This window comes from Chiloscyllium plagiosum, unplaced genomic scaffold (assembly GCF_037043375.1).
Source record: "Chiloscyllium plagiosum isolate Xiang-an unplaced genomic scaffold, Cpla_swu_hap1 HiC_scaffold_36, whole genome shotgun sequence".
Classification (NCBI taxonomy): Eukaryota; Metazoa; Chordata; class Chondrichthyes; order Orectolobiformes; family Hemiscylliidae; genus Chiloscyllium; species Chiloscyllium plagiosum.
Genome location: NW_028270174.1, coordinates 32,816,356 through 32,843,835, shown reverse-complemented (window position 1 = coordinate 32,843,835; position 27,480 = coordinate 32,816,356). Strand labels below are relative to the sequence as shown.

General features: G+C 38.3%; 1 protein-coding gene across 10 annotated transcripts in view; it reads right to left on the bottom strand.

The window, feature by feature from the left end:
- The window catches only part of gab1 (GRB2-associated binding protein 1), a 223,190-nt gene that overhangs the window by 70,237 nt on the left and 125,473 nt on the right, over positions 1 to 27,480 (bottom strand). For 9 of the 10 annotated variants that reach the window (XM_087980076.1, XM_043674157.2, XM_087980074.1 and 6 more), the window contains one exon: positions 5,351 to 5,645. In XM_087980076.1, coding sequence (XP_087836202.1) covers positions 5,351 to 5,645 — 295 coding nt within the window. Of the gene's footprint in view, positions 1 to 5,350; positions 5,646 to 22,760; positions 22,794 to 27,480 lie in introns of those variants that run through there. The other variant, XM_087980075.1, reaches the window with a different exon arrangement.

Genomic DNA, 27,480 nt, shown 5'->3' with positions numbered 1-27,480 from the left:
ACGAAAAGCATAAACTTATGAAGAGTGTTTGATGACTTTGGGTTTATACTCGATGGAGTTTAGAAGGATGAGGGGATCTAAGTGAAACATACAGAATATGGAATGGCCTGGACAGAATAGATGTTGGGAAAATGTTTCCATTGGTAGGAGAGACTATGACTTGAGGGCTCAGCCTTAGAGTAAAGGGAACACCTTTCAGGATGGAGATAAGGAGAAACATCTTCAACCAGAGAGTGGTGAATCTATGGAATTCATTGCCCCAGAAGGCTGTGGAGGCCAGGTCATTGAGCATATTTAAGACTGAAATACACAGGTTCTCGAATATCAAGGGAATCAAGGGTTACGGGAGAATGGGGTTAAGAAACTTATCAGCCATGATTGAATGCCAGAGCGGATTCGATGGACTGAATGTCCTAATTTCTGCTCCCAAGTCTTATGGTCTTATATATTTATAGGCCTACACTATACTAGCATCAACAACCAAGGTTCATTGATTCAATTAATATCAATTGTGGGCGGCACGGTGGCACAGTGGTTAGCACTGCTGCCTCACAGCGCCTGAGACCCGGGTTCAATTCCCGCCTCAGGCGACTGACTGTGTGGAGTTTGCACGTTCTCCCAGTGTCTGCGTGGGTTTCCTCCGGGTGCTCCGGTTTCCTCCCACAGTCCAAAAGATGTGCAGGGTCAGGTGAATTGGCCATGCTAAATTGCCCGTAGTGTTAGGTAAGGGGTAAATGTAGGGGTATGGGTGGGTTTCGCTTCGGCGGGTCGGTGTGGACTCTTTGGGCCGAAGGGCCTATTTCCACACTGTAACGTAATGTAATGTAATCTAATCTAATCAACACTTTGTTAAAAGTCACAAATTTTGGGCTAAGTCTTGTCTGTAATTCTTCACTTAAAATTGTGTTTTATGCTAACATGTGTTCCATGGTAAAAACATTTCTTCATTAATTAGCCCAAATTGTCAGTCTCTATGTTCAGGCTCAACATTAAGATCAGCCTTTTGACTGTGATGAGCATTAGGGTGATTGGTCAAAGAAGCAATAGTGACATGAAAGCAATGATTTGAAACAGTGAATGGCTAGTATCTGGAATGCACTGCCTAAGAGCGTGGTGGAGGCAGATTTAGTTGAGATGGAAGAAAACTGAATAATCGTTTGAACAGGAAACCTTTATGGGACTACATGGAAAAAGGTAGAGGGAATGGTACTTTGAGAATTGGTCATTCATGGAACCAGTGCAGATATGGCAAAAGTGTTTTTTTCCTGTGCTGTAACAATTTCTATGACTCTATGTAATCTGTGTTGACACTTTGTACAATTCTTGGGGGCTACTTTGTAGTGATTGGAACGAGATCAGCCAGATTGTCCTCAGAATAGGAGTTCCTTGATTGAGGCTGTTAATCTGATCCAATCAGGGTGCCATGGTTGACAGATAAAAGCAGCATGGTCACACACAACATGGGTGCTGGGGAAAAAAAAATAAACAGAAGTGCATGATGTGTTCTGCTCACTCAGATCTGGCTCTTGAGGGAGAAGAGAAAATAAAAACAAAACGCATGGTCAAAGACTGTTCACTCAGCTCCTGCTCGAATGGAGTTGGATCAGTTTCAAGTACTCTCCATGTGTCAATAAAAGGTGATTTGGTGAGGAAATACTGGTCTCTGGAGTTATTTCAACTGTACTGTTGGATATACCACCTTGGAAAAGCTGTTAAACCAAAACTCTGTTGCTTATTCAGACAGTGCAAGGATCAACTGCATGAAGTAAAAAGAAAAAGCCAATTCTCCCATTGCCCCTCATCAGCACCACTAGAAATAGATAAACTATAATTTATCTTAGTTAATGTTTGCAAGCCCCTGCTGTACATAAGTTGGTTTCCAAACTGTTCACCTGATGACAAACGCGCATTTCAAAAATAATCAGTTGTTTACATAATGCACTGGGATATCCTGTGGGCTACAGAGATGAATAAATATCTGGTAAGCAAATAACTTAATCAAACATTAGGAAAGCTCAATTGATAATCAAAAGGTTCATGGTAAGTTCTAATGCTGTAACCATGGTTTTGGTTGTATAGTGTACAAATGTTTGCAATGACCTCATTCCAAAGACGTCCTGATCAACAGCCATTTCCTTGTTCTTCCTACACAAAATGTTTTCACTGCATGACTATGTTAAATTGTTTTCACTTTTTCTGGCATACTATAATAGCTCTGGGCATGTAAGCAAATGTTAGACTTTTAATGAACAATAATTATGGAGGTGTCTTATGGCTTCAACTACAGTCTATATTCCAAGTACCACACATTGAATCTCAATTTTTATGAATAGAAGTATACTAATCAAACATACTAATTCCATTAATTTTATCAAGCTGCTAAAATTAAAAGATAGATGTATCAAGTTCTTAAGGTTGAAAATACACTTGTGATCCAATTTGCATGATCGCCAAGAAAAGGCTGTCCACCTAGTCAGCCATTTAACTTGCTTCCATTAAATAGGAGACTGACTTTCCTCGCTTGCAGAAAAGTTGATAAACTTTGAAATCAATATACAGTCAGATATCAAAGTTCAGCAGAGAGAATATTGTCTCCCAAAATTTATTTCAGCATGATTCATCACATCTGCTCACTTTGTAGACTCACAAATTTCATCAGTAGGCAACAGCTGCAAAAATAACGACCCCTTTCTGAGAAGTTGTGATTGTGGTTTGTGAGGGACAGATATTCAGAACACATGGAGTGGATTAAAAATCTTACCTAAAACTTTCATATCTCTAACTTGATTTGTTGCTTACATTTAAAATAGAAATATTTTTAAAAATTTGAGCGTTCTTGATTAACAACTTAACCAGATTTTGTTTTTTTGAATTCTCTACATCTGAACATTATTAGCTTTTAATGAAAGTATATAAGTCACAAAACAAAAATGGCCTTGGAGTGAAGTATTGCAAGAATGACTATCTTGTGATGCTCTATGACACAAGGGAAAGGAGATCAGAAACTGGAAAGGGTTAAGTGGGTACTGCACTTTTAAGCATCTGTGCTTCAATTTGTTCTCAATAGGTTTTCAATACATCCACTTGATACTAATGGACAGAACATTATCACAATCTAGAGATAAATTAACTCCAGTAATTTCCCTATCAAATAGAAACAAATAATTTTTGGCTACAGAAAATGTACCTAAAGGCAAATACACAGCTCTCCCTCTACACACAGGGAACAACTTGCATGAAACGAGTGTCTACACAGTCGCCAGTTTCAGTAAAATAAGTGTAATCAACAGACCTCTATCTTCACTTTCTAGGAGAGGTTAAAGAATTGGCAAAGAAGGATTCATAAAAAGGATATTCCAAAGCTTCATAATTAAAGATTTTTGAATTGCAACCAATCCATGCATAACAAGCACCCTCGAACAAGAGAGCGACAGTGGCAAGATAATTTGTTTCTCTGATGTTGACTGTGGAATAAATGTTGGCCCGGATATCATAGGTAAATCTCCACTCTTTAAATAGTGGCATCTTTTATATCTATCTATCTGACAGTACAGACATTGCCTCCGTTTTACATCTCATCCGAAAGGTAGATAATAATTTTAATATACTCTATATGTAGACCTTTGTTGGATGAACTTGTGAAAAGGCTGCACAAGTAGCATGTGTGTGTGGAAGCAAAACCAAACATTTCAACACTTTCAGGAATGTATTGTGAAACACAGGGGTGTTTCAAAATGCTATATTTTGTTACAGACTGAAATTTATACCTTGAGGGAAGACATGAATGAGTACACACAGACCAAGGTCATTACATTAGCTTCTCACACTGGTGTTAGAAATGTCCTGGAAAAATCAATATAAAATGCAAATTTAATAGACAATTTAATACAGGTAGCTGAATCTAATTCCAAACAGTGCTAAATCAATTTAGAGGTATTGAAGTGATTTCTAACACAAATGGATACTGGTTAAAGAAAATTGCCATTGTAATTTATTTCCAAAGCCAATTGCTTTTCTCATCCTGGATGCCCTTTCGTACAAGCGGAGACATTTCCATTATTAAGATACTCCATAATGCCTCTTACACTAAGTTTCACAAAAAACCCTCAAAGGAACCTTGAATTTAATTACTCTTGTTAAAACATTCAGTGGTCTCTTTCTGATAATTCATAAAACTGTATTACTATCAGAGATATGCTTCTTCTGAAAAAGAATTAAACAAACTTGGATTTATATAACCAAAAGAGAAAATGCTGGAAAATCTCAGCAGGTCTGGCAGCATCTGTAAGGAGAGAAAAGAGCTAAAAGCTTTGACAAAGGGTCAGTTAGACGCGAAACGTCAGCTCTTTTCTCTCCTTACAGATGCTGCCAGACCTGCTGAGATTTTCCAGCATTTTCTCTTTTGGTTTCAGATTCCAGCATCTGCAATAATTTGCTTTTATCTTGGATTTATATAACAGATTTCACACACTTGGGACATCACAATGCCCTTCATCCAGATGATAAATCACAGGACCCCTGTCAAGACTGCTTTGGAATGATGTCTGGAAACAACACAGGCATTTATGAGGACTTCCACTGAAGATGAGGTGAAGCAGGGCCAGAATGGGGCAGTGGTATGGAGGTGGAACAGAAACTAAATTGTTGCTCACTTCAGGTTCAAAAGGGACAGCAAGGTTGCAAACCTCAGAAACCTGCCAGTGAAAGAGACAGGTCAGGCAGCATCCAGGGAACAGGAGAATCGACGTTTCGGGCATAAGCCCTTCTTCAAGAAGAAGGGCTTATGCCCGAAACGTCGATTCTCCTGTTCCCTGGATGCTGCCTGACCTGCTGCGCTTTTCCAGCAACACATTTTCAGCTCTAATCTCCAGCATCTGCAGACCCCACTTTCTCTTCAGTGAAAGAGACAGTCAATGGAGATTGTACTAGGATAATGGTTTCAGCCTTCCCAATATGCAATAAAGGGCATTTCTGCTCATCTATTATCAGATGTAGGACAAACAGTCTGATAATTTAGAAGCATTGCAGGAGCTGAGTGGACTGAGGGGGATACAATTCTCACCTGACAGATATCATCTCCAATAGTGAAGGATCCTCCTTAATTTTGCAATGCAGTGTTCCCCTTCATTTTGTGCACAAATCATTAGTGGGCCTTGAATGCCATGGTCTTCAAACTCAAAAGGCTGGAATTCAGCTACTGTGCCAAAGTTGCAATAGGACACAAGTTCACATGGTCATGGAATTTTCAGAATACCTTCATTTTAGTTAAGAGGCAAACTATGTGAAATAAGGTGAATTTATGCTGTCAAAACCAATGCTTACTGGAAATAGACAAAGATAACGCACTTACCCTCATCAGTAGGATTGAACCCACAGATATCACAGATGCAGCGAACCCACTTATTCATTTCTTCTTCAGTGTCTGCTACCAGGTAGAAGACACGGTCAATTGTTCGGATATCAAAAATATAACTGTTCTCAAGATCCTTCTTATTAAAGGTTAGCCCAGCATCCACTTGTTCACAAAGATTCAAGTCAATGACACGGATTGGTTTCTTTGCATGATCATTTTTGTAGTATTCCAACACATCGGGATCGCCAGTCAGACGGCCGCTTCGAAGCACAAACCAACGCTTCTTCCATGCCTGAAACAAACCAAGAAAAATATATTATTGAAGTGTCAACGACATTAAAATTCTCAAATTTACTGTGTAGTACTTTGATGAAACCAACCCGTTTAAATATTAAAAGGGAGAGTAGAAAGGAGGAGACACGATTACTGACATTACATCGGTAAATTTTTCTAGGGTCGTCGATTTACTCAATGTAGAATTTTTATCCCACCCCAACATGCCCACAGTAAGAGTGCAGGGGAAGAAGTCCTATTAGAATATACCTTAGTCATGCTCTAATAGTTCAACGTTACAATTACGTAGCTCTGTGTGAGGCTGGTTGATGTTTTGTAGCTACAAAGTGCAGAAAATAAATCTTTTTATCAGGTGATTCTATCTCATTGAGGTGGTTTCAGGCCAATCTAGATCCAACATCCTGCTCTGAACAATCTGTTTACATTTTGATAGCTGTGACAAATGTCACCATAGCAGCTGAGACAATCCACAACATTCTGAACTCAAAGTTCTGAAGGAAAAAGTCAAGTTGTCTTATCAGTCAAATGTTAATAAATTCTTCTAAAAGATTCCAGGATTCACATTCACACTTTTACCAAAGACTAACCACTTATTCACTGCGCTATAAAATTTACCCTTCCACCAGAATTTCAGTGAAAGCTGCCCATTATATTGTTTATAGCTAAACACAGACTTAACGAGAGGAGCCAAAACAAAAAGGATACAGCAAAAGGGGTGTATGGAGAGGAGGTGGTTACAAAATGGCTGTGTCCTTGGGAAAGGGGACAGTGAAGGAGTATACAAGGAGGATGTGGACAGAGAAGGAGCTGCATGATGGGTGCAGGAAGGAACAAAAGTGGCAGAAAGATCTGTGTAGGGATTATGAGGCTGAAAGAGGAGTGCGAAAGAGAAGATGGCTGCAACATGATTGTTCAACTTTTTCCCCAGCAATGGTCACCACACCCCATACAACAATAGTCAGCTCTCATCCTGCCATACCTACCATATCTCGACCCCTCTCCCATGACAATATTCACTGTCCCATCCCAGCAACATTTCACATCCTCCGTCAGTCGTGTTCTTTGCCGTCCCTTGCTCCCCACCCCCCCCACCCAAAAAGACATTTTCACATAACACACATATACCAATTGTTATGTGGATAAATGTATTACCTCTTATTGTGTGTGGAATCATGGTGTGCCTAGCTCTTACAAAGCAGCTGCAATAATGACATCTGCAAAAGCTATTCATTCACTCTTAGCATCAGTAACGACTTTAAGATTTAAATGGAATTTCTTCCCGTTTTTCTCAGCTTGGACCCTTTGGCCAACATTCTAGTCCCTTTTTCCTAAACTCTTGTAAAGCAAGAAGGGGTTGGAACAATAGATATCTATAGTCAGAGACAGAAAATTAGGCATGATTCCTACCGGGATCAATTTTTTTTTCCCATGTACCACTCAATGTTCTCACTAACTCATTTTATGAATGCAGTCACATGGTAACAACATCCACTGTATTTATGTTGATGACTAGGTATTTAGACACACGGAAGTAAAATTTGAATAATTCATCAGTAGCCTAACAGTAAGCAACTCTCTATTAAAATTAAAGCCACAGCACAAATTAAAGCATTAATTTCCTCAACCACAGCATTTAAATTGATACAAGACAACATGCATTAGTTAGGAAAAAGTTTTTTGTTTAACAAAATAACATGCATCTCTCCATACAAAAAACACATTACCCTAAACACACCTTCCACAGACTGGTGACCTCAGCTAATGCATTTAGATCACAAGTTCTCTAGATAAAACATGCTAACTGGACAGTTATTGCATTTTCCAATCTCAATTTCAGATTTGAATTCAACAATTAGGAGTGTTCCTTACAACAGGATCAACTACATTTCTTCTCAAATATAGTAGCTCCTGAATTTATAACTTTTAAACTAAGATTCCATGTTCATTTGCAATTACTATTTCCGTAATTTAAAGTTTTTTCCCTCCGCAAGTATCCTAGTTAGGCGAGTTTTGTTTTTCCTTTTTAATATGTTCAACCCAAGTCTCTGTTTCAGGCAATCTGATCCCACTATCTTCATTGGATTCGCTGATCAATCCAGACTGGTTAAAACTAACAATCAGAACTTTTAAGTCTCTGTAGTGCAGCTATGCACACAATATCAGTGACAGCAACTCAAGTTGGAGGACTCTCCCCAAATTGGGAGATTTGACCCTTTATTGGTAACTGACCTGCTCCAGTACTACACTGAGATTTAGCTGTAATTTTCCATTCGGTTTATGAAATTTGCCTTGAACTCTCAACCTTCTGACTTGAAGTGGGGCCAGGGGGCCTCCTTGGTCCACGGTCCTCAGCATACCAACTAATCTGTCATAAAAGGAATCGATTTGTTTGAGGTTGGGGAGGCAATAGTTTCCATGCTATTTTACAACAACACACCATTGCATCCTTGAAAAGATATTACTTATAAGTAACAACATGGTTTATTATACAATGACCTTGGCCCATTTTGTTTGTTGAGCTGCAGCCACGGTTACAACACCAATAACTAGTAAAGTTAGTTATTAAGAGCTGAGATCTCATATCAACAATTGGAACTGTAAATAGCCTGTTTCTTGAAATTATTTGAAACAATTTCAAACAAATAGTATCACAAATACAATACCTCACGATTGCTAAATTTTAGTCATTAGGAAGAATTAATAATGACTTGAAGATTAATTTGTTCTTTTGTAAGTGGCCAAACTGGACAGCCTGTGTGGATCAGATTTGTGACAGCAGCACAAGGTCAGCTTGTTCCCGTTTTGGCTTGCCTGGATTTGGGACATGCCTCCTTGTCTTACCAATGATGGAGGTAGTAATGCGGAGAGTCAGATTTGCCTTCAAACACAGAAAAAGAAGAATTTGCAAAACACAAATGATTACTTTCATCCCTAAAAGAACAGGTAGGTGCAAGAAAACCAAGCATATTATTCAGCCACACAGAACAGAATATCCCAAGTGTGAGTTCCCACTATAGCAAGTGGGTGCCAAATTTTGGCAATAGGAATCTATAATTTTTTGGGGCAAGAGGGAACTGTGTGAATACTCCTACTCTTAATTGTTATCCAGCAATTTGTTGGACAATATTCATGTGTAGGTGTTCAACATGGGGCATAATTACATGTTGTAGCAGGTGCCAGATGTTGTCACAGCACTACTTTTGCGAAACAGCAAGTTTAATAGTTTTATGATTCTAGCAGTATTTTAAAAGAAAACAAAGATAATGTTTATACTGAGAGGTTAAAAATGAATTCCAGCTCAAAACTCCACAAGTTAAAGACCAGTTTGTTAGTGCCTTAGGTTTTAAATGACTTTTTCCAGCTTGATTCTTTGGGGGAGTTGGGGTGTAGCATCATTCAATACTGCAGCCTTGAACGTACAATGCTGTAAAGTGAGCAGGGGATATAGTTTTAGTTACGAGAGGCCAAGGCTTTTCCAAGTTCAAGACACGGAGCTATTCAGTATTAAGCATTCCACCAGGCACTCTGCAACATACACCAAAGGTCGTCCATAATTAAAGTAGCTGCATTTCATTAACGATTGCCAAATAGAACTGTCTCCTATTTGTAAATGGCTAAAACGCTTTGTCACATGCCCTAATTTGGCAGAAACTGTCTTAGGGGTGTTCAAAAATTAAGTAAATGTACTTCATGTATATATACTCAACATAGCACCACCATGCAGCAATTCAGACAGAGAAAACTTGCAATAAATAAAGCAGATTCACGTACTGCTTTTCATTTTACTAACAAATACAGAAAAATGTTCCAAGTACACTTACATATGGCATGTGAATGTGAATACAATTATCACATGTTGAAAAATGTTTATTAACTAGCTTTTTATTTAATAATTATAGATGTAAAGATGCTATGTTTGTATTCCTTATTAGTCATGCCTGGAGAGTGGCTAATATTTACCAAAATTGTTGGCTACCAAGATAAATACTTGAAATAAACTTTTCATAATATAGTTAAACATCATACATAAAATTAACTATTCAAGTTTACCAAAGTTCCAAGTTTGTTTCCTGGCTTGTGCCAAGTGATCCATCTACTGCTGTCCTTAACTGGAGCAGTGGTGGGCTGTTACAATTCATCTCAGCACTTCTGAGCCAGAGTAGGGTTAAAAATTAGTCAGGATTCCCACTCCCGATTGCTTGAGGTGAAAGTCCGACTGGAAGTGCAAGTGAGGACATTGGATAAGGCACTAGCACTGTCAGTGTCTATGGATCCACATCCCAGGAAGGCTAGGGTTTTCAAATGGAACCAAGAAAAAGGGAAAAAACAGGAAAATGGGACTCAGGGATGGAATCAATATTGTGAAAGTCAAATTTTAACAGGTATTTCAAATAATGCTAAATTTTAAACAATAATCTTGTGAAATACAAATCAATCCTCAAATTTATAAGTCACATGGTTCTGTACTGACTGCTGTGGTGAAAAGCAGGTGTATGAATGGTTAGAAAAAAAACTTGGGATGAATTTTCCGAGCCCTGAATCCACATTGCTATGCTCCCCAATGCTGTGCCAACTCTGGGTGACTGTTGAAGGGTGGAAATTAGAACCATCGTCCCTGATGAAGACACATCGCAAAACCAGACCGGCTGTGCATTTCCAGCACCATACTCTTCGACTCTGATGTTCAGCATCTGGATTCCTCACTTTCACATAATGAAACCAGTCAAGGGTCACTTTGCCCTCGTGCTATAAATTTTCCCCAGTGTCAAACAGGCTCCGTACTGCATCAAGAGTCTGGTAACATTGCAGAGACACCTCTCACTGGGCAGTCAGTGGGCTGAAGTGGTGACTGCATTAATCAATAGTATCAAGGAGCTGCAATTCTCAAAGGTCCAGATGCAGGCACTCTTCTGGTGTGACCAACAATTTTGGAGACCTCTCATCGCACTTTGCCATCATTTCCACCGCTGCCTTCATGTAAAAAGTACCAATCCTGCCTTTTCACTTCTCCCCAGAGAAAGTGGTGTATTTCACATGTTTCTAAATCTAATGAGATGGAGCAGGTGCCAATGCTGTCGTTATGTTGGATCCATTTCATCAGTCCATCTACTGTAGGTTGAGCAACAATACACCTTAAAACATACACATGTAGACAATTAGCTAAGCTCCCTGCAGCACCAGTTAAAATACCAGCGTTTAAATTAATTTGCTGCAAGGCAGAAAGTAGCAAATTCACAAACAAATTTTGTATCGATCTGTCGCTGGACCATGAGGATAACTTTGAACCTGCTCTTAGATCTGCTGGGTCATCATAAAATGGTCAGAAACATTCTAAGGCTGCAGTTATAATTACATGTAGGTTCTAGATTGTATATCCCATAATGCATCTCAATAGTATGTCACATTCTTTGATTGTTGAACAACACACTAAGTACAGAATTTTTACAAAATGTATACAGTACTTGCTCGGTTTACACGTTCCTTTGGAATTATCTTTTATTCTAACACTGTACATTCTGTATTTCCTTTCCATTGCATCGAAGTTCCTTCCTACACAGCAAACCTTCACTCTAAAAACATTTACTGTCATTCCACATTATAGTCTGCGGAGCTTTTGCAGCACAGTGCTACAAAGGCAGGACCACATATGTATATAACTGAAAGGTAATATTAGAGTTTTTTATTTAAATTTTCTGCAAGTGCTAGAAAACCCAAATTTCTTCCTTACAAATGGGGTAGATATTTAGCAGAAGTCAAGTCATTTGGGTAGTCAAAGTTCAGATCAATTGATTTGTTCAAATGCAGCTCAGACTAAAATGAGTACTTAAGTTATTGGTGCTGTACCTGACAACATTTTGTTAGAATGCAGAATAACCAGTTTGACATTAAACATTTCATGTATCTGCACATTTGGCAATAGTTATCAACAGAAACATTACATTAAATTGGTTGAAAGTGATAGTCTTAAGAATATCAAAACAACATTAGTTTCACCACCCTAAACCAAACCACTAATAATAATTTCAAATCAAAATGGACTACATCAACAAGCTATAAAATTGTAGGTTTAACATACTCTCTGTAAAAATGCAGTCAAGTGTCATGGTAAGAGTTTATGTGCTGGAACAACCAACCATCAATGTGTTGGCCAACAGAACTTGCCAATCACAAATAGGTTACACTATTTTAATTGCCTTGCATGTAATACAAGTAAAAGCCCTGAACGTTTATTTCATTTAGCTGTACAAGTTTTTCGAAGAAGCTTTTCATTCCTCATCTTACACCAGTTTGTAATTCTGCTATAAAATTGGCCAGACAGTAAAAAACTTGTTTTTTGCTGATATTGCATGCTGTTCGGTCTTTGCAGTGACTTGCATTTTTTGAACTGAGTGTTACTGGATTGGCCCACTGTCACCTGTTAGCCAGACATGCTCATCCAATTGGTTCAGCTGACTAGAGTAACAACTTCCTTTTACATACAATGTTATTTGGTGTTTCCATGGTGTTGAAATCCACCTTTTTCACAAACCACTTTATCAGATAACCAGTAAAGAGTAAGCAAGGACATTCAGCACAACAATCCAAAATCACTGCATTTCACTGTACTACTTCACCAATACAATTACAATAAAAGGTTAAAACACAAGTACATGCTGTGCAGAAACAAGTACTGTCAAGTCATGTAACTAAATATTATAGTTGTGCCTTTTATTCCTTTTCTCCATTTTTGGTCAAAGCTGGAGTTAGTCACATCATCTGGTTTCATAATAAGTCTCATTAGGCCAATAGTTAACATTCGACTAACAAATGTAACGCACCAAAAATAATCACAGCGTCATAATGTCTTTAACTGTCTTAATCTTCAAATTGTAGCAAATCTTGAATTTAACACTTCTGATTCTCATAAATGAAGATACCACATACAAATACAATGAATAGTGGTCAAATGACTTAAGGGAAACACCTGAGGTATTACTAATTGAGTCAAAGACAAAATGAAAGTAAACTGGAATTGCTCTTCTTGTATTCCTAGCATGACATTTTGTAGTTTGACATGACCTAGTCCACTATCCAATTAACCCATTCAGCTACTGAATAATGAATCCACACACTTCTTCCTATTAAGAAAGTAAAGATATTTTGTCTTGCTGCAGTTACTATCAGAAACCCCCTGAAAGGAAGTTCTACTTTATGCAGAAATATATTGCCACTATATCGACTAAAATGCCACCTCAACTGGATCATAATTATAACACCTCAAAAGATAAAATCAAGTTGTAACTACATGTTCCAGTCAGGCTATAACATTATGATTTAAAGAACATAATATATTTTTACGCTAAATATTACAGAAGCATTTTTCACACTAATAGTAATTTATACAGATCTCTGTATTTAATTCTAAATGCGAGTCAGTAAATTATCTTTTGACTTCCCGCGAGTGACTACCCCACCTTATCCCTTGTGGCATTTTCAGGTGGGCCTACTGTGTAACTCTTCACAGTCTCTAAGAGCAGGAACTAAGTTTCTTCCACATCGTTTCCATTCTTCACCTTATTGTCATCCATGCCTTCAGCTGCCAAAGCCCCAATATCTGGAATTTGCTTTGTAAAACTTTGCATCATCTGCTCCTGCACAAAATAGTTCTTTGAATTCTTGGTCAAAACTTTTAAAATTTACTTTGATTTGGTGAATGTTATTTCAAGAACTTCTAAATTGCCCAGAATGTTTTCTATATTATAAAAGGGACTATATGGAAAAAAGAAATTGCTGTTGGTATGCTACATTAATATTATTAGGTTAGGACATCAAATGGAGGAGGAACCTATAAAACAGAAGAAAAAAATATAATACATCACTAAACCAATTTAACTGTGCTACTTTTAGTACCCATTGGTTTCAACAACAGTACTTCTCTGTTACACATATAGAGAGAGAGAGAGAGAACATCACTGAAATATTAGATTCTGATTTATTGATCTTTGTTTCTGAAAATTATTCAATGTGATTCTATATTGCGACATGACAAACAGAAGAAAATAATTCTGAACTCAAAAACATAACCAAACAGGAGAGTTCTACAAAGAAACCAAGAAACCATTATGTCAGGGGCCAACATATTTTGGTGGGATGGAACCCAAGTTGCGCTCAACCAAAACTTGCACGAAATAGATGAGCAGCATTCACAAAGTTATGAGTTCTGCATTATATTTGTGATTGCTTTACACTGCAACATTTGCTCAAATCTCTAACATACACCATTGAAACTAATAACTGAAGTCCAGTGAAGGCATCCCCAAAGCTGATAATTATCTCTCGTTCTAGCCATAAAACAATTACATGGGCACTTACATAAGGAATGTAAAGAACAACGAAAATAAAAGAAAGAGGGTCATTTCTGTCTAACCTTGGAGCATCTGTTATTTTCCAAGTTTCAAGGAAATAGTACAAAATGTTGCAACAATAAAATTGTTACTGATTCACTGCTAGGGGAAACAAAATATTTATCAACAAAATTATGCAAATTGATATTTTGCCAAATTAGTGGGATATTTAACTGGACCGCCTCCTCCAGCCAACAAGGAAGAACAAAAACAACTAAACATGCATAAACTCTAAATTTTGAACTCTGAAGCAGATAGTGCCTAATTAAGTAGGAGATTCTGAATAGAATGATTTTGATTACTGCAAATCATTTCTATGGTAGATCATAGATTTACCATATCTATAGGCTTCAGATTTATCTTCCTTACTTTACAGGGTTGTGCAGTGCTACTCACCAGAAGCAGGTATAGACTGGAAGAATGAGTGCAAATAAAATTTTGTACAGTAGTATGGTGATTGATAAAGATAAAAGTACTGTAACTGCATAATGTGGTACCACTGATACCCATTAACTGAGGCATATTCTCTAAAGCGTCAACGCTGGTTTAAAAAAAAGTCACTGCTGTACATCTGGCCCCAGAACAAGCTATGGAATAGGGTAGTGAGGTTAGTTTGAATTGCTCTAGACTGAATGACCTACAAATGTGAACATCTGTGATTTGATATGTTGGAGCTGGTATAAATATTGGCCCATAATTACCTGTCAAAATAATGGCAAAGCTAATGGGTATCACTGCATTTTGTGTGCAGCAATTTAAGTTAGAGCAGATGGGTAAAAGTTCAAATGTTGCTTTGAGATGTATTTTTGCTGTTTGCTTCTTATAAACAGCGTTTTTATGCCTGACTCATTATTAGAGAGCATTGAATGGGACATATTGCCCTGTAGACAAACTAAATTCAGCACAGAAGCCAGGTGAATTGATGATACAAGGTGTCTTGGAGCCATTTAAGGTCATGTGTATTTTTACATACTTTTGTTTTTATAAGCAGTAATTTTTTGCCATGAAAATGTTCAGTGTTAATTATTGCCAATTAGCCACTGATTGAAAATGAATGACTACATGTGTAATCCAATTCCTTCAGGAATAGATTGTCGCTGGACATTTTATAATTAGAAAGATTTTCTTTAAATTTTGTCTCTTTTCCTTTCACACTTAATTGAATGTTTCTTTTACTCTTTCTGTAACTGATTAGTCATCAAATTCATCCATTCCAATTTGCACTTCTTTGTCATGTTCTTTAAAGTCTTAATCCTTCAAATAGTTTGTAGTGATAAGCTGTTAGTAACTGTTGTATTATTGTATGGATCTCAGAAAGGCACAATATCTTCATCTCAGCAAGATGATATCAAAACAATCACAATAAACAGCATTGACATTGAAGGCCTCCACTTCAAATCTGTCAAAGTTAGTTGGTCAATGAATCAACCAGTCAATTAGGGGTTTATTTAGGTTAGTTAGACAACCGATCAACCACGTATATAATGTGGCATTGGTATGAATAAGTATAGTATCAGACTACATGCAAGTCTGAAATGTCATATTAGCAACTAATTATGTATACTAATAAACTTCCAGAAATCTCACTCAAAAAGAATCAGAGTCTCTGTGGCATGTTAGTGGGCCAACATATAAGAAACCACATCACATCAGTTATTTGCACAGGTCCCAGCTGTCTGCTTTCCCTCACTGTGATGATAACAGCTCACACTTTTAACAACTAGTCTCCCTCGTATAGGAAGGATGTTGTGAAACTTGAAAGAGTTCAAAAAAAGAGTTATGAAGATATTGCCAGGGTTGGAGGATTTGAGCTATAGAGACAGGCTGAATAGGCTAAAACTGTTTTCCCTGGAGCATTGGAGGTTGAGGGGTGGCCGTATACAGGTTTATAAGAATCACGAGGGGCATGGAGAGTGTAAATAGACAAGGTCTTTTCCCTGGGGTGAGGGAGTGCAGAACTAGAGGACATGACTTTAGGGTAACAGAGGAAAGATATAAAAGGGACTTAAGGGGCAACTTTTTCACAAAGGGTGTGTATGGAATGAGCTACCAGAGGTGGTGGTGGAGCCTGATACAATGACAACATTTAAAAAGGCCTCTGGATGAGTACATGAATAGGAAGGGATTAGAGGGGCATGGGCTAAGTGCAGGCAAATGGGACTAGATTAATTTAGGAATTTTGATCGACACGGATGAGTTGAACTGAAGGATCTGTTTCCATGCTGCACATCTCTAAGACTCTAACTTGTGACGTAAAATAGCATTACAAATAAATGGCAAGTGCAACATTAATAATGAATTTCCTTGCTACAAATTATACTCCAATGTTAAACAAAACGCAAATCTCAACTTAATCCAATATTGAAATTTTCAATGTTTAAAATGTACATTTATTTTTTGCAACTGTACAAATTGACATAATACCTGAAATACTTTGCACTGTAAATTAGCAATATCTTAGACAGTTAAAGTTAAAAGTCACATGATACCAGGTTATAGTCCAACAGGTTTATTTGTAAGTACAAGCTTTCAGAGCACTGCTTCATATTCAGGTAGCTAGTCAGAATAGCTAAGGTGAAGAACTGGATCATAAAAAACAAAAGCTGATCAACAATGTAGATAATTAGTGAAAACTGATTAGATCACAAGGCACTATAATTTGAAAAAACCAACATTGGGGCATTGATATTATTAAATGGCAGAAGCCACTGGTTACTGTCTAGGCCCAAGGTTCAAACGGCATTCCAGCAATAGTACCAAAGATTTGTACTCCAGACCTGCTGCAATCCTAGCAAAGCTGTTCTAGTACAGTTAATACACTGGTAGCCATCTAACATTGCGGAAGACTGCTCAGGTTTGTCCTGTACACAAAAAACAGGACAAATGTAACTCTGCCAATTACTGTCCCTACCTAATCTTAAACACTACGAAGTGGCAGAAGGTAATGTCAACTATAAAGCAGCACTTGCAAAAGGAACAACTGGGACAAAGTTGCAATAAAAGGATGGCAATAAATATTGGCAATTCCAAACTATACAAACTTCAAAAATCAATTGACATTGGTAGCCTAGACGTGGAAATTATAGAACGCTTTTGAGATAGTTTCCTATAGTATGTTCTGGACCCAAACAAAAGAGCAGGTTATATTTTGTTATGTAATAGGATTACTGAGAGGATAACCCATTAACATGAATAAAAGATTAGCTGGCTTGCATAAAAATGTTTTTTTTCCCCCTGTGTCAGGAAACCTCAGCTGTGGTGGAACCTCAGCTTTTTACAATTCATATCAAGGACTTAGATGAAAGATATTGGCCCTCTTGTGACACCATGGTAGCGTCCATACCATAAGGCCCAGGTTCAAGTCCCATCTAGTCCAGAAGTGCGTAATAACAGGTTAAATAAAAGTTTTAAAAATTTAGATGAGAAATGCTATTGCATGATAGTTAAATTCACAAATGGCACAAAAGTAGGAGACTATAGTGTAAAGAGAACACAAAGAGGTAGCAGACATATAGGTAGATCAAGCGAGTGGGCCAAACTCTGGCAGATGGAGTGTAACGTGGGGGAAATAGGAAGTTGTTCATTTCTCCTGGCAAATGAACAAAAACATAATTACCGAGATAAAGAATGACTGCAGAATTCCAAGCTGCAGACAGATCACGGTGTTCTAACATGCCAGAAAATTTCAGTATACAAGTACAGTAAGTAATTAAGATGTGTAGAATGCCATCCTTTATGAGGAGAGGAAGTGAACATGAAAGTGCATATGTTACACTTTAGTTACACAGGGTATTGGGGAGATCACTTCTCGAATATTGTTTTGGACTCGTTATTAAGACAAGATGTAAATGCATTAGAGGATACAGAAAGGAGGTTTACTATATTCAAACTTGGAATGTGCAGGTTATCTTACAAGGAAAGGTTGTAAACACTGGAGTTGTTTTTGAGGGGTGACTTAATTCAATTCTTGAATAGCAGTGACTTAATTCAAGTATACAAGGTCCTGAACAGTCTTGGCAGGGCAGATGTGGAAGGGATATTTCCTCTTGTGGTTCAGTCCAGAATTCTGGGGCACAGTTTTAAAATTAGGGGTGGCCTTTTTAGGACAGATATAAGGATAACTTTTGTTCCCATCATTAGTTGGGACACTTTGGAATTCTGCTTCAGATGGTGGTCAAGGGTTTTTAAAAGCAGAAGTTGTCTGGCATAGGAATGAACGGTCATTGATGGTAGATGAGAATCTGGAATTTGAAACAAACCATGCTTTTGTTGAAGGAGGAGAAGAACTGAGGGTCTGAATGGCTTACAAAGATACACTTTGCTCCTAATTTGTATGTAAGGTGGCTGCAAGAGCAGTTTAGAGACTGGGAATTCTGCAGTGGGCAACTCACCTCCTGTCTTCCCACTACCTTTCTCCTTTACTCATTCATGGGATGAGGGCATTGCTGGCTGGGCCAGCATTTATTGTCCAAGAGGAAAATTAAGAGTCAACCACATTGCTGTAGGTCTGCAGTTTCATATAGGCCCGACCAGGTAAAAATGGAAGTTTCCTTCTCTAAAGGACATTAGTGAACCAGATGGATTTTTCCAACAAACAGCAATGGATTCATGGTCATCATCAGACTCAATTCTAGATATTTACTGAATTCAAATTCCACCATCTGCTGTGGCAGCATTCAAACCCAGGTCCCCAGAACATTATCTGGGTCTCTGGGTCAACAGTACACTGATAATGGCACTCAGCCATTGTCTCCTCCTTTCTACAAGATGCAAGTCAGGAGTATGATGGAATACTTCCCTGTTTGCCTAAATGGGCACCACTCCAACAACACTGAAGCAGCTCAACACTATTCAAGAGAAAACAGACAATGTGACTGACACTTCATCCATCATGTTCAACATTCATTCTCTCCACCACAGTGGCAGCAGTGTGTACCATCTACAAGATGAACTGCTACACTCACTAAGGCTCTTTCGACAGTATATTCTAAATGTACAAATTCGATCACCTAGACGGGCAGCAGATACATTGGAACACTACCATCTGCCAAGTTCCCCTCCAAGTCACACAACATCCTGACTTAGAAATATACTGCCATTCCTTCAGTGACACTGCATCAAGCTCCTGGAACTCCTTAAGTATACCACATGGACTACGGTGGTTCAAGGAGGCAGCTCACCACCACCTTCTCAAAAGCAATTAAAGATGAGCAATATAGGTCAGCCTTGCCAGGAATGCCCATATCCTGTGAACATATAAATAAAACTAAACAACTGCTAATTACCTCCAACTGCTGGCAAACATTCCTTTCCTCAAATCAAAAAAGCTCAAATACATTTAATAGTCATCATCATTTATGGTGTCACAAAGCTAGTCCTTTTTTTTCTAAAGGTGCTCCTTGGCTCAAGGATACTCTGTCCTTGATTGTTTTCTAGAGAGGTAATAAGCCAGGCTGGGCTCTGATCAGTCTGGTTTGGTATAGCCATTAAAGGGTATTGAGGTGCCTTTTGTTTATATGTAAACAAATGAGACTTCAGACCAAAGTGGTCATGTTTTAGAGGTGACCTGTATAATGAAAGGGGTGTGGTCAGCTCTCTAGCTGAGCAGTTTAGTTCAGTCCAGAACTGGTTGGGAGTTCAACAGTGAGCTGTGTGGAAACTCTCTTCTCTTTCCTTTTAACTTCAAGCTGTAAGCACATGTTCCATTTATACTGGTTTTTAAATGGAGTTTGCATATTGGGACTGTTGTGTATATTCAGATCAGCATAATCAAGTCTAGTTTGGATAGAGTGAGTTCTGTAGGGGTTTGTTATTCTATGCTTTGTGTTTCATTGTGTAATCTTGTGCATAATTTTTTGTCTTTTTAACCTGGTCGTCAACCTTGCTAACTTGCTCAGGGTAATTTTCATTGTACACTTACCGAAATAAATTGCAAAGTTATGGTGTGGCTGCCTGCTTAAGAATGTTTTGAGTGGTCAGGCCTAGTCCATAACAATTGGAACTTGTCTTTCATGAAATGGCTGCTATATTTGTCTATCTAACAGGCACTTGACTTCAAAGCACGTGAAGCGTTCTGAAGTTTGGAGAATTCTGAATAATTAAAGGGAGTAATTGAACAAAGAGCTGTGGTGATATTGCGTAATTTTTAAATAGATGCATTTTACTATCATTCTCAGAAGGAACAACAATACATTGAGTTTTTAAAATTACTTTTCTCAATCCCCACATTTTGTACTTTCCAAAAAGAAAAACAATTTCTAAATATCAAATAGGGAAGGCACAAATTGTAACTGCTGCTCATTCTGTCCAAGAAGGAAGCTGAAAATTAACTAAACATTTATTGCAAAATCAACTGAAGTCTGCAGTTGGGTTTTAACAGAACAACTGAAAAATCTGTTCCAATGAAAATTAAAAGCTTTTAAACTCTTCAAACAAAATTGAATCAAAGGCATCCAAGGCTTCTCACAAACTTTGAGCATCCACTAAAATTGAAAAGTTTTATTTCAGTGTAGCAAATATTGATTTAATGTTTCTGAACGTCAAAGAATGTTGCAAGTCCCTTTAGTGCCAAATATACTGGGTCTAAGCTTCAGACTCATCTGTTTAGACAAGGGTGAAATGACTTGGATTTTCTTTTTTTGAGTAAGAGAATGGAATTGCATGAGCCCTTCCATAGCAACAGTACTCAGTAACGAATAGTACACAATAATGCTCAACAGAACATCCACAGGGTAAATGTGAAGCATACAACACCATTTCAACCTTTTCAAAAAAGAAATCATACTTCAAAACAAATGATACTGAGTCTTGACAATACAATTCAGATTGCTAATTTGAGGGGAACAGACTTCTTGTGCAGATAAAAATAATGATACAGGTAGCAAAATTCTGGTTTTATTCCTGAAAATCACAACTGTAAATTAACAGCATCAAATGAATCTTAGCTTTCAACCAGAATCGATGTTAAAACCGGGGTAGGGTTCTGTAGGACTTTCCTGATCAAAGAAAAATACTAAAGCATTTCATTCTGTATATGTTATGTTTCTAAATCAAGTAACCTTTAAAATAAATGTAAAAGAAATATAACATCTACTTACAGTACCTGCTGCTCACATTTCACAACCCTACATTGCAAAAGTTTTTTTTAAAATCGTTGTCAAATGGCATGGCTCACATTGCTGTCACCCTGTCCCCAGCAAACTGTGCCCTGTCTTCTCCAATACCAACTCACTTATTTCCTGTTCTATTATCAGAGATTAATCTTTCAGCCAATTCACTGCCATTTTCTTGAACTCCCTCCTTCAGCATTTCCTCTGCTTTAAAACTCTTCAATGTTAAGAAAGTGCGCTACAGATTTAACGAAGGACTTAGTGGATTATAACTACTGAAGCTGATCCTGCCTCTCAATGGTGCCACTCACATCAGAATCCTGGCACTGGATCAGGTCAAGGACAGAACACAAGTTAGAGGGTCAGGTATGGGGCGAGGCATACATCTGAGAGCTGCAGAGAGGAAATGAAGTTAACATGAATCTCAAGCACCAGTAATTTAATGAAGATAAAAGCAAAATAAAGCTAATTGGTTCAATGTTAATTGAGGACTAACTGTACATAACCATCCCAAATTCTACAATAACCAGTAATTTAAAAAAAAGAATATTTGTGGCTGTAAAGAATGAAGTAGAAATATATTTCTTAGGGGAGGACCATGCCTCACTGTTGTGACACTTGTAAAAGCAAACTTGATGCATTAGGTAAAATGATTTGAGCTAAACAGGGGTTTCCATAACATACTGAAGTTCATTCTGACATTATTGTACTGCTTCCCAATTTCTTAACTTAAATTGTCCTAAGTTTCAAAAGAAAATAGATGTCAGAAGTGTAAAACCAAAGAGCAGAATATGCCTAATGCTTGTGCTGTATCTATAATACGTGGAGCACAGCCATCAAAACAGTGCATCAATGCTATATTAAGATCAAGGTTTTTTTCCCCCTGCAGATTACCAATGATTTCAATGTGTGTAAGTAAATAAATACAAAATTGAATCAAAATATTAGCACAGAATCTCCACTACAATATTAGATTATTTACAGTGTGGAAACAGGCCCTTCGGCCCAACAAGTCCACACCGACCCACCGCCGAAGCGCAACCCACCCATTTTCACCTCAATTACAATAAGATTGGACAGTGTTGCCATGCATCTATACACAAATTATCTGCCATGAATTCACCGAACGGTGGAGCAGATTCGATGGACTGAACTGACTATTTCTGCTTCTGACTATCAGCTAATTGAGACCAGCTATTGTTTTCTGATTAAGCAACAACAAAAAAATGCAACAAGCAACAAAAAAGTATATTTACCATTTTGTAACAAAATCCTAAGCCAAAAAAAGTTGGATGGTTCCTTTGACTATGCCACACACAGAATATGCAGCAATTCCCCATTTAACGTTGTAGTTGTGATCCTCAGAAGTGCATCATTCAATGAAACAATGTTGAGAGAAACAGATTTTGCCACAACTAACATTAAAGTTTTAGTTATGTTTATCCTACCTTTCCAGTTAGGAAAATGAAATGGCAAAAAACTTTATCCTGTTAAATTTAAATATTCTATGTTCCTAAATTACTACATTTTAAAACAAAGTAACATCAAAAGTATAAGTTTAAAACTTTAAATGAGATATGTTAACACTTTTTACGTTAGAAAAATACAGTTATCACCAACCTTACTCCTCACTCCCATTTACCTTCTTCACATTATCCATGTCAGTCAACCACCAACTACAAAATATATCCTAATATTTCCAACTGGAAATCATTTCATATAGTACAAGGCATTCAAATTCAATACACAAATGAAAAGATAACTTTCAGATCCAGAAATTCTATAATTCTAAGGGAAAATCAGATATTTCACAATAACTGACTTTAAGATCACATCATTTTTCAGATGATAGTCATAAACTGGCATTTACATGCTGTGTAAGACTACATGACTCAAGGACTAAGACTTGCAGAGCAGTCTTCCACTTAGTTTTAAGTCCAGAATCCCCTTGCAGTGGCCTCATAGCAGCAGACTATAGGAACAGCATAGCAAGTTTGTGGAGCAGGTTGGTTAAAATGATACCTTGATTCTTTTAACATTAAAAGGACTGAACCATGAAACTTGCAAGTTCTTTGTGCTTTGTGTTTGGAGATGAATGACAACATGCTGCAACCATGGAAAAGAGAGACTGGTGATACCTGTAACATAACTGGGTTAATCACATTATCCTGAAGAAGGGCTTATGCCCAAAACGTTGGTTCTCCTGCTCCTTGGATGCTGCCTGACCTGCTGCGCTTTTCCAACAACACATTTTCAGCTCTAATCTCATTATCAGCACAGACAGAGAGATGTGGCATATCCTTGCTACTGAGCAGGCCCTTGATTAAAAAAAAGTCTCAAATTAAACTGGACAGAAAATACAACAATGTAATTGTTTCTGCAAAGTCAGTAGATTTTTAGTTTACACAGCCTGAACATTATTGTATTCCTTCAACACGGCTTAACTTCTCTAAATTCCTATCTCCTAATACCAGTAACACCCGTTTAATATTCTGATTAAAGGAAAAAATGCTAATTATCTTAAATAACATCAGCAGTATGCCGAGCCATCATCTCATACTTTAAAAAATCCTACTAAAATGTTGCAGGAGTAAGGGACAATGAATATATTAGAAACTTATAGGAGAGATCAGTGATAACTGTAAAAAAAAAAGGAAGACAACATCATGACTCAGTCTTCCATTTGTAACAGGCTTTAATGAAGTTGTAGTAATTGACTTCAAGATATGGGAGAAGGTAGAAAACAATGTGTACTCGATAGAAATGATAAAAAGATTTAGTCACTGCAATACTTTACAATAAAAAAATGCAAGTGGACAAGTTAATGGAAAACTGGGTAGGAACCAGACTTGGACACAAGCTAAATTTCAAGGGACAGAGAGAAACAGAGGGAAATATGCCAATGAAGCATTTAGAGATTGGTGAGAAAACACAAACATTGTAATAATGAACACAGTATCATAAAGTCCCTTTCAGAATACAGCATATTAAAAAAAAAAATGCAATAATAAAAGAAATACTACACAGGATTCTATTTGGACAACCAAGCTGTAAACTAACATCCGTCCTGGCCTAGATCAGATTTCATGAAGAAATCACTGCAAATGGTTGGGGCCTACAATATATATCCATTGGTCTGAGAAAAATACAAGACTTCCATCAGTAATGAGTGATTATCACTCAGCTTGAGAAGGGTCTACAATTAGTCTACAATTCTCAATTTACTTCATGCAGAAGGATGGGCATTCACTTCAGCTTCAGTTTCAGTTTCAGACCAGATTCAGCAAGTGTTATGGTATTTATAAAGCCATCAGACATAAATTCTAATTCAGGTGACGCAGCATATCACAAAATGAATGATGAAAAAAAAAGGAAATATTTAGCAAGGCAATCTAATACCAGTATGTATTCCTCAAGGTTAATTACCATTGATTTCTCATTTACAGATTCTAAGCCGATCACAGAGTGATAAGGCACTGTATGCTTTGCATACACATATGATGGGAAATCACGAGGACCCCAGATTTTGCAGATGAATCGCTGACTGAAGATGGTCAGGTCAATTTTCCTCTTCCCTAAATGAACCCCACAGCACTTCAGCAAGGAGTGGATTACAAACCTGGTACGTGCACTCAAGTGATCCATTTGAACAATTTCTTCAAAAACACAAACAGCTTTAGACCATGACAAACAGGAGGAAGGAGAAATAATTCTTATGTATAGAGTTTGCTTGGTGACCACAAAGGCCTCCTTGTGAAACCATTATTGATCTTTGACAAACACATCCAACTGACTTCAGAGGTAGGGGTGCCAAGACAGGGGAAGAGAGGGGGATCTGCTGTTCCACAAGCTTATGTTGAACTCCAGTGGAAAAGTACAGTAAGCTGAATTCAGACATGCCAACTTGACAACCACACGAAGAATTAACATGTCTGTCCACCGGAAGCTGAAAATTGCACTTGCAGACTGAACAAGTGTGATCTGCAAACCAGCAATCAAATCAGAGTTTGGTCAGCCCAAATGTAGAGGTGGTGACTATAAACAGTGAATACAGTTTGCTAAATCAAAAGAAGTGCACGTGAATTGGTGCTTCATTTAGAAAATGTCTTTAGGTGTGTTGGTTGGTGAATAGAAAAAGGTGGTAAAAAGGCAGGTAGTACATACCCTGCATTTGCCTGTGAAGGCAACGTGAGAAGGGGGTTGGGTTTAAAGACATGATTGAGAAGTGAACCAAGCTTCTGTGAACAAAATGGTCTCTCAGAATGCTGAAAAGGGAAGGGAGGGGAAGATACGTTTGAGAGGGAGACATAATACTGGAGGTGGCAGAAATGGTAGATCATGCAAAAATACCAATTAATCAAACCGTCTTAGGGATCTAATTATTTCAAGTTAAAACCATCTTGAGCCAGGCAGAGCATCAATAGTAATTTTCCATAAAATCTTAAAAAGGTAGCTCTTCTCGTAAATTCATACACATTAGGTACCTACATACATTCTACATTTGCTGTATGACAAACAACTCTATACCCATCTCTTCCAAGAGTTACTGAATGTTTCTGTCAATAAAACACAAGATTTAAAAGTTAATATTACAGAGATAGGAAAAATGTATTGGCAATATGTATTTTTAAAAAAAGGACAGTGATTAATCTAATTTCAAATGATATACTAAGAAAATATAACAAAAAGATAGATATTGAACTTTTTGCCCAGTTTAAATTTGTCCCATTCAATTGGCATAGGAAGCAGACACCAATCTCAGTTAGGTAAAAGTGAGGACTGTAGATGCTGGAAATCAGAGTCTAGATTAGAGTGGTGCTGGAAAAGTACAGCAGGTCAGGCAGCATCAGAGGATCAGGAAAATCGATGTTTCGGGCAAAAGCCCTTCATCAGGACTGGAGGCAGGGAACCTCCTGGATGGAGAGATAAAAGGGAGGGGGGTGAGGATGGGGAGAAGGTAGCAAAGAGTACAATAGGTGGATGGTGGTGGGGATGAAGATGATAGGTCAGACAGAAGGATGGAGTGGATATGTGGGAAGGAAGATTGGCAGGTACGACAATTCATGAGGATGGTGTTGAGCTGGAGGTTGGAACTGGGATAAGGTAGGGGGAGGGGAAATGAGGAAACTGGTGAAATCCACATTCAACAGTTCTGGCGTTCTTCCTTCAGGCACCAGGTGGTGAGGGAGCGGCAGTGAAGGCGGCCCAGAACCTGCATGTCCTCGGCAGAGTGGGAGGGGGAATTGAAATGTTGGGCCACGGGGCGGTGGGGTTGATTGGTGCGGGTGTCCCAGAGATGTTCCCTAACGCATTCTGCGAGAAGGCGTCCAGTCTCCCCAATGTAGAGGAGACCGCATCGGGAGCAACGGATACAATAAATGACATTGGTGGATGTGGAGGTGAAACTTCGATGAATGTGGAAGGCTCCTTTGGGGCCTTGGATGGAGGTGAGGGAGGAGGTGTGGGTGCAGGTTTTGCAATTCCTGCGGTGGCAGGAGAAGGTGCCAGGAGAGGAGGGTGGGCTGTTGGGGGGGCGTGGACCTGACCAGGTGGTCACGGAGGGAACGGTCCTTGCGGAAATGGGTGGGGAGGGAAATATATCCCTGGTGGTGGGGTCCGTTTGGAGGTGGCGGAAATGTCAGCAGAAGGTTTATGCAAAGGTTGGTAGGGTGGAAGGTGAGGACCAGGGGGGTTCTGTCCTGGTTATAGTTGGAGGGGTGGGGTTTGAGGACGGAGGTGCGGGATGTGGATGAGATATGTTGGAGGGCATCTTCAACCACGTGGGAAAATAAATTGCGATCTTTAAAGAAGGAGGCCATCTGGTGTGTTCTGTGGTGGAACTGGTCCTTCTGAGAGCAGATATGGCAGAGGCAGAGGAATTGGGAATACAGGATGGCATTTCTGTAGGAGGTAGGGTGGGAAGAAATGCAATCTAGATAGCTGTGGGAGTCAGTGGGTTTGTAAAAAGTGTCAGTGTCAAGTCAGTTGTCATTGATGGAGATGGCCAGACCAATTAGATTTTGGAATCAAAACAACAACATTTGATCCTCAACATATTAAAACAACAAAGCAAAAGCTAATGAAAGGGGAAATTTTAACAAGTTGTTCACATATCAAAAACCAGTTAGGAAGGCAGTCAAAAATACCTCATACGATGTACTTATATATGACATCATGTGTCCATGAAGGTGCCCTTCAAAGCAGACCATTCAGCAAAAGGTAGCAAGGTCCAACTCTTAAAGACTCAGGTGAGGCTTAAATAAGGTCATAAGAGACTAACTGCAACCTTGACTTTAAGGATAGATAGGAACCTTTCTTCCTGTCAAGTGGAGGAGCTTGG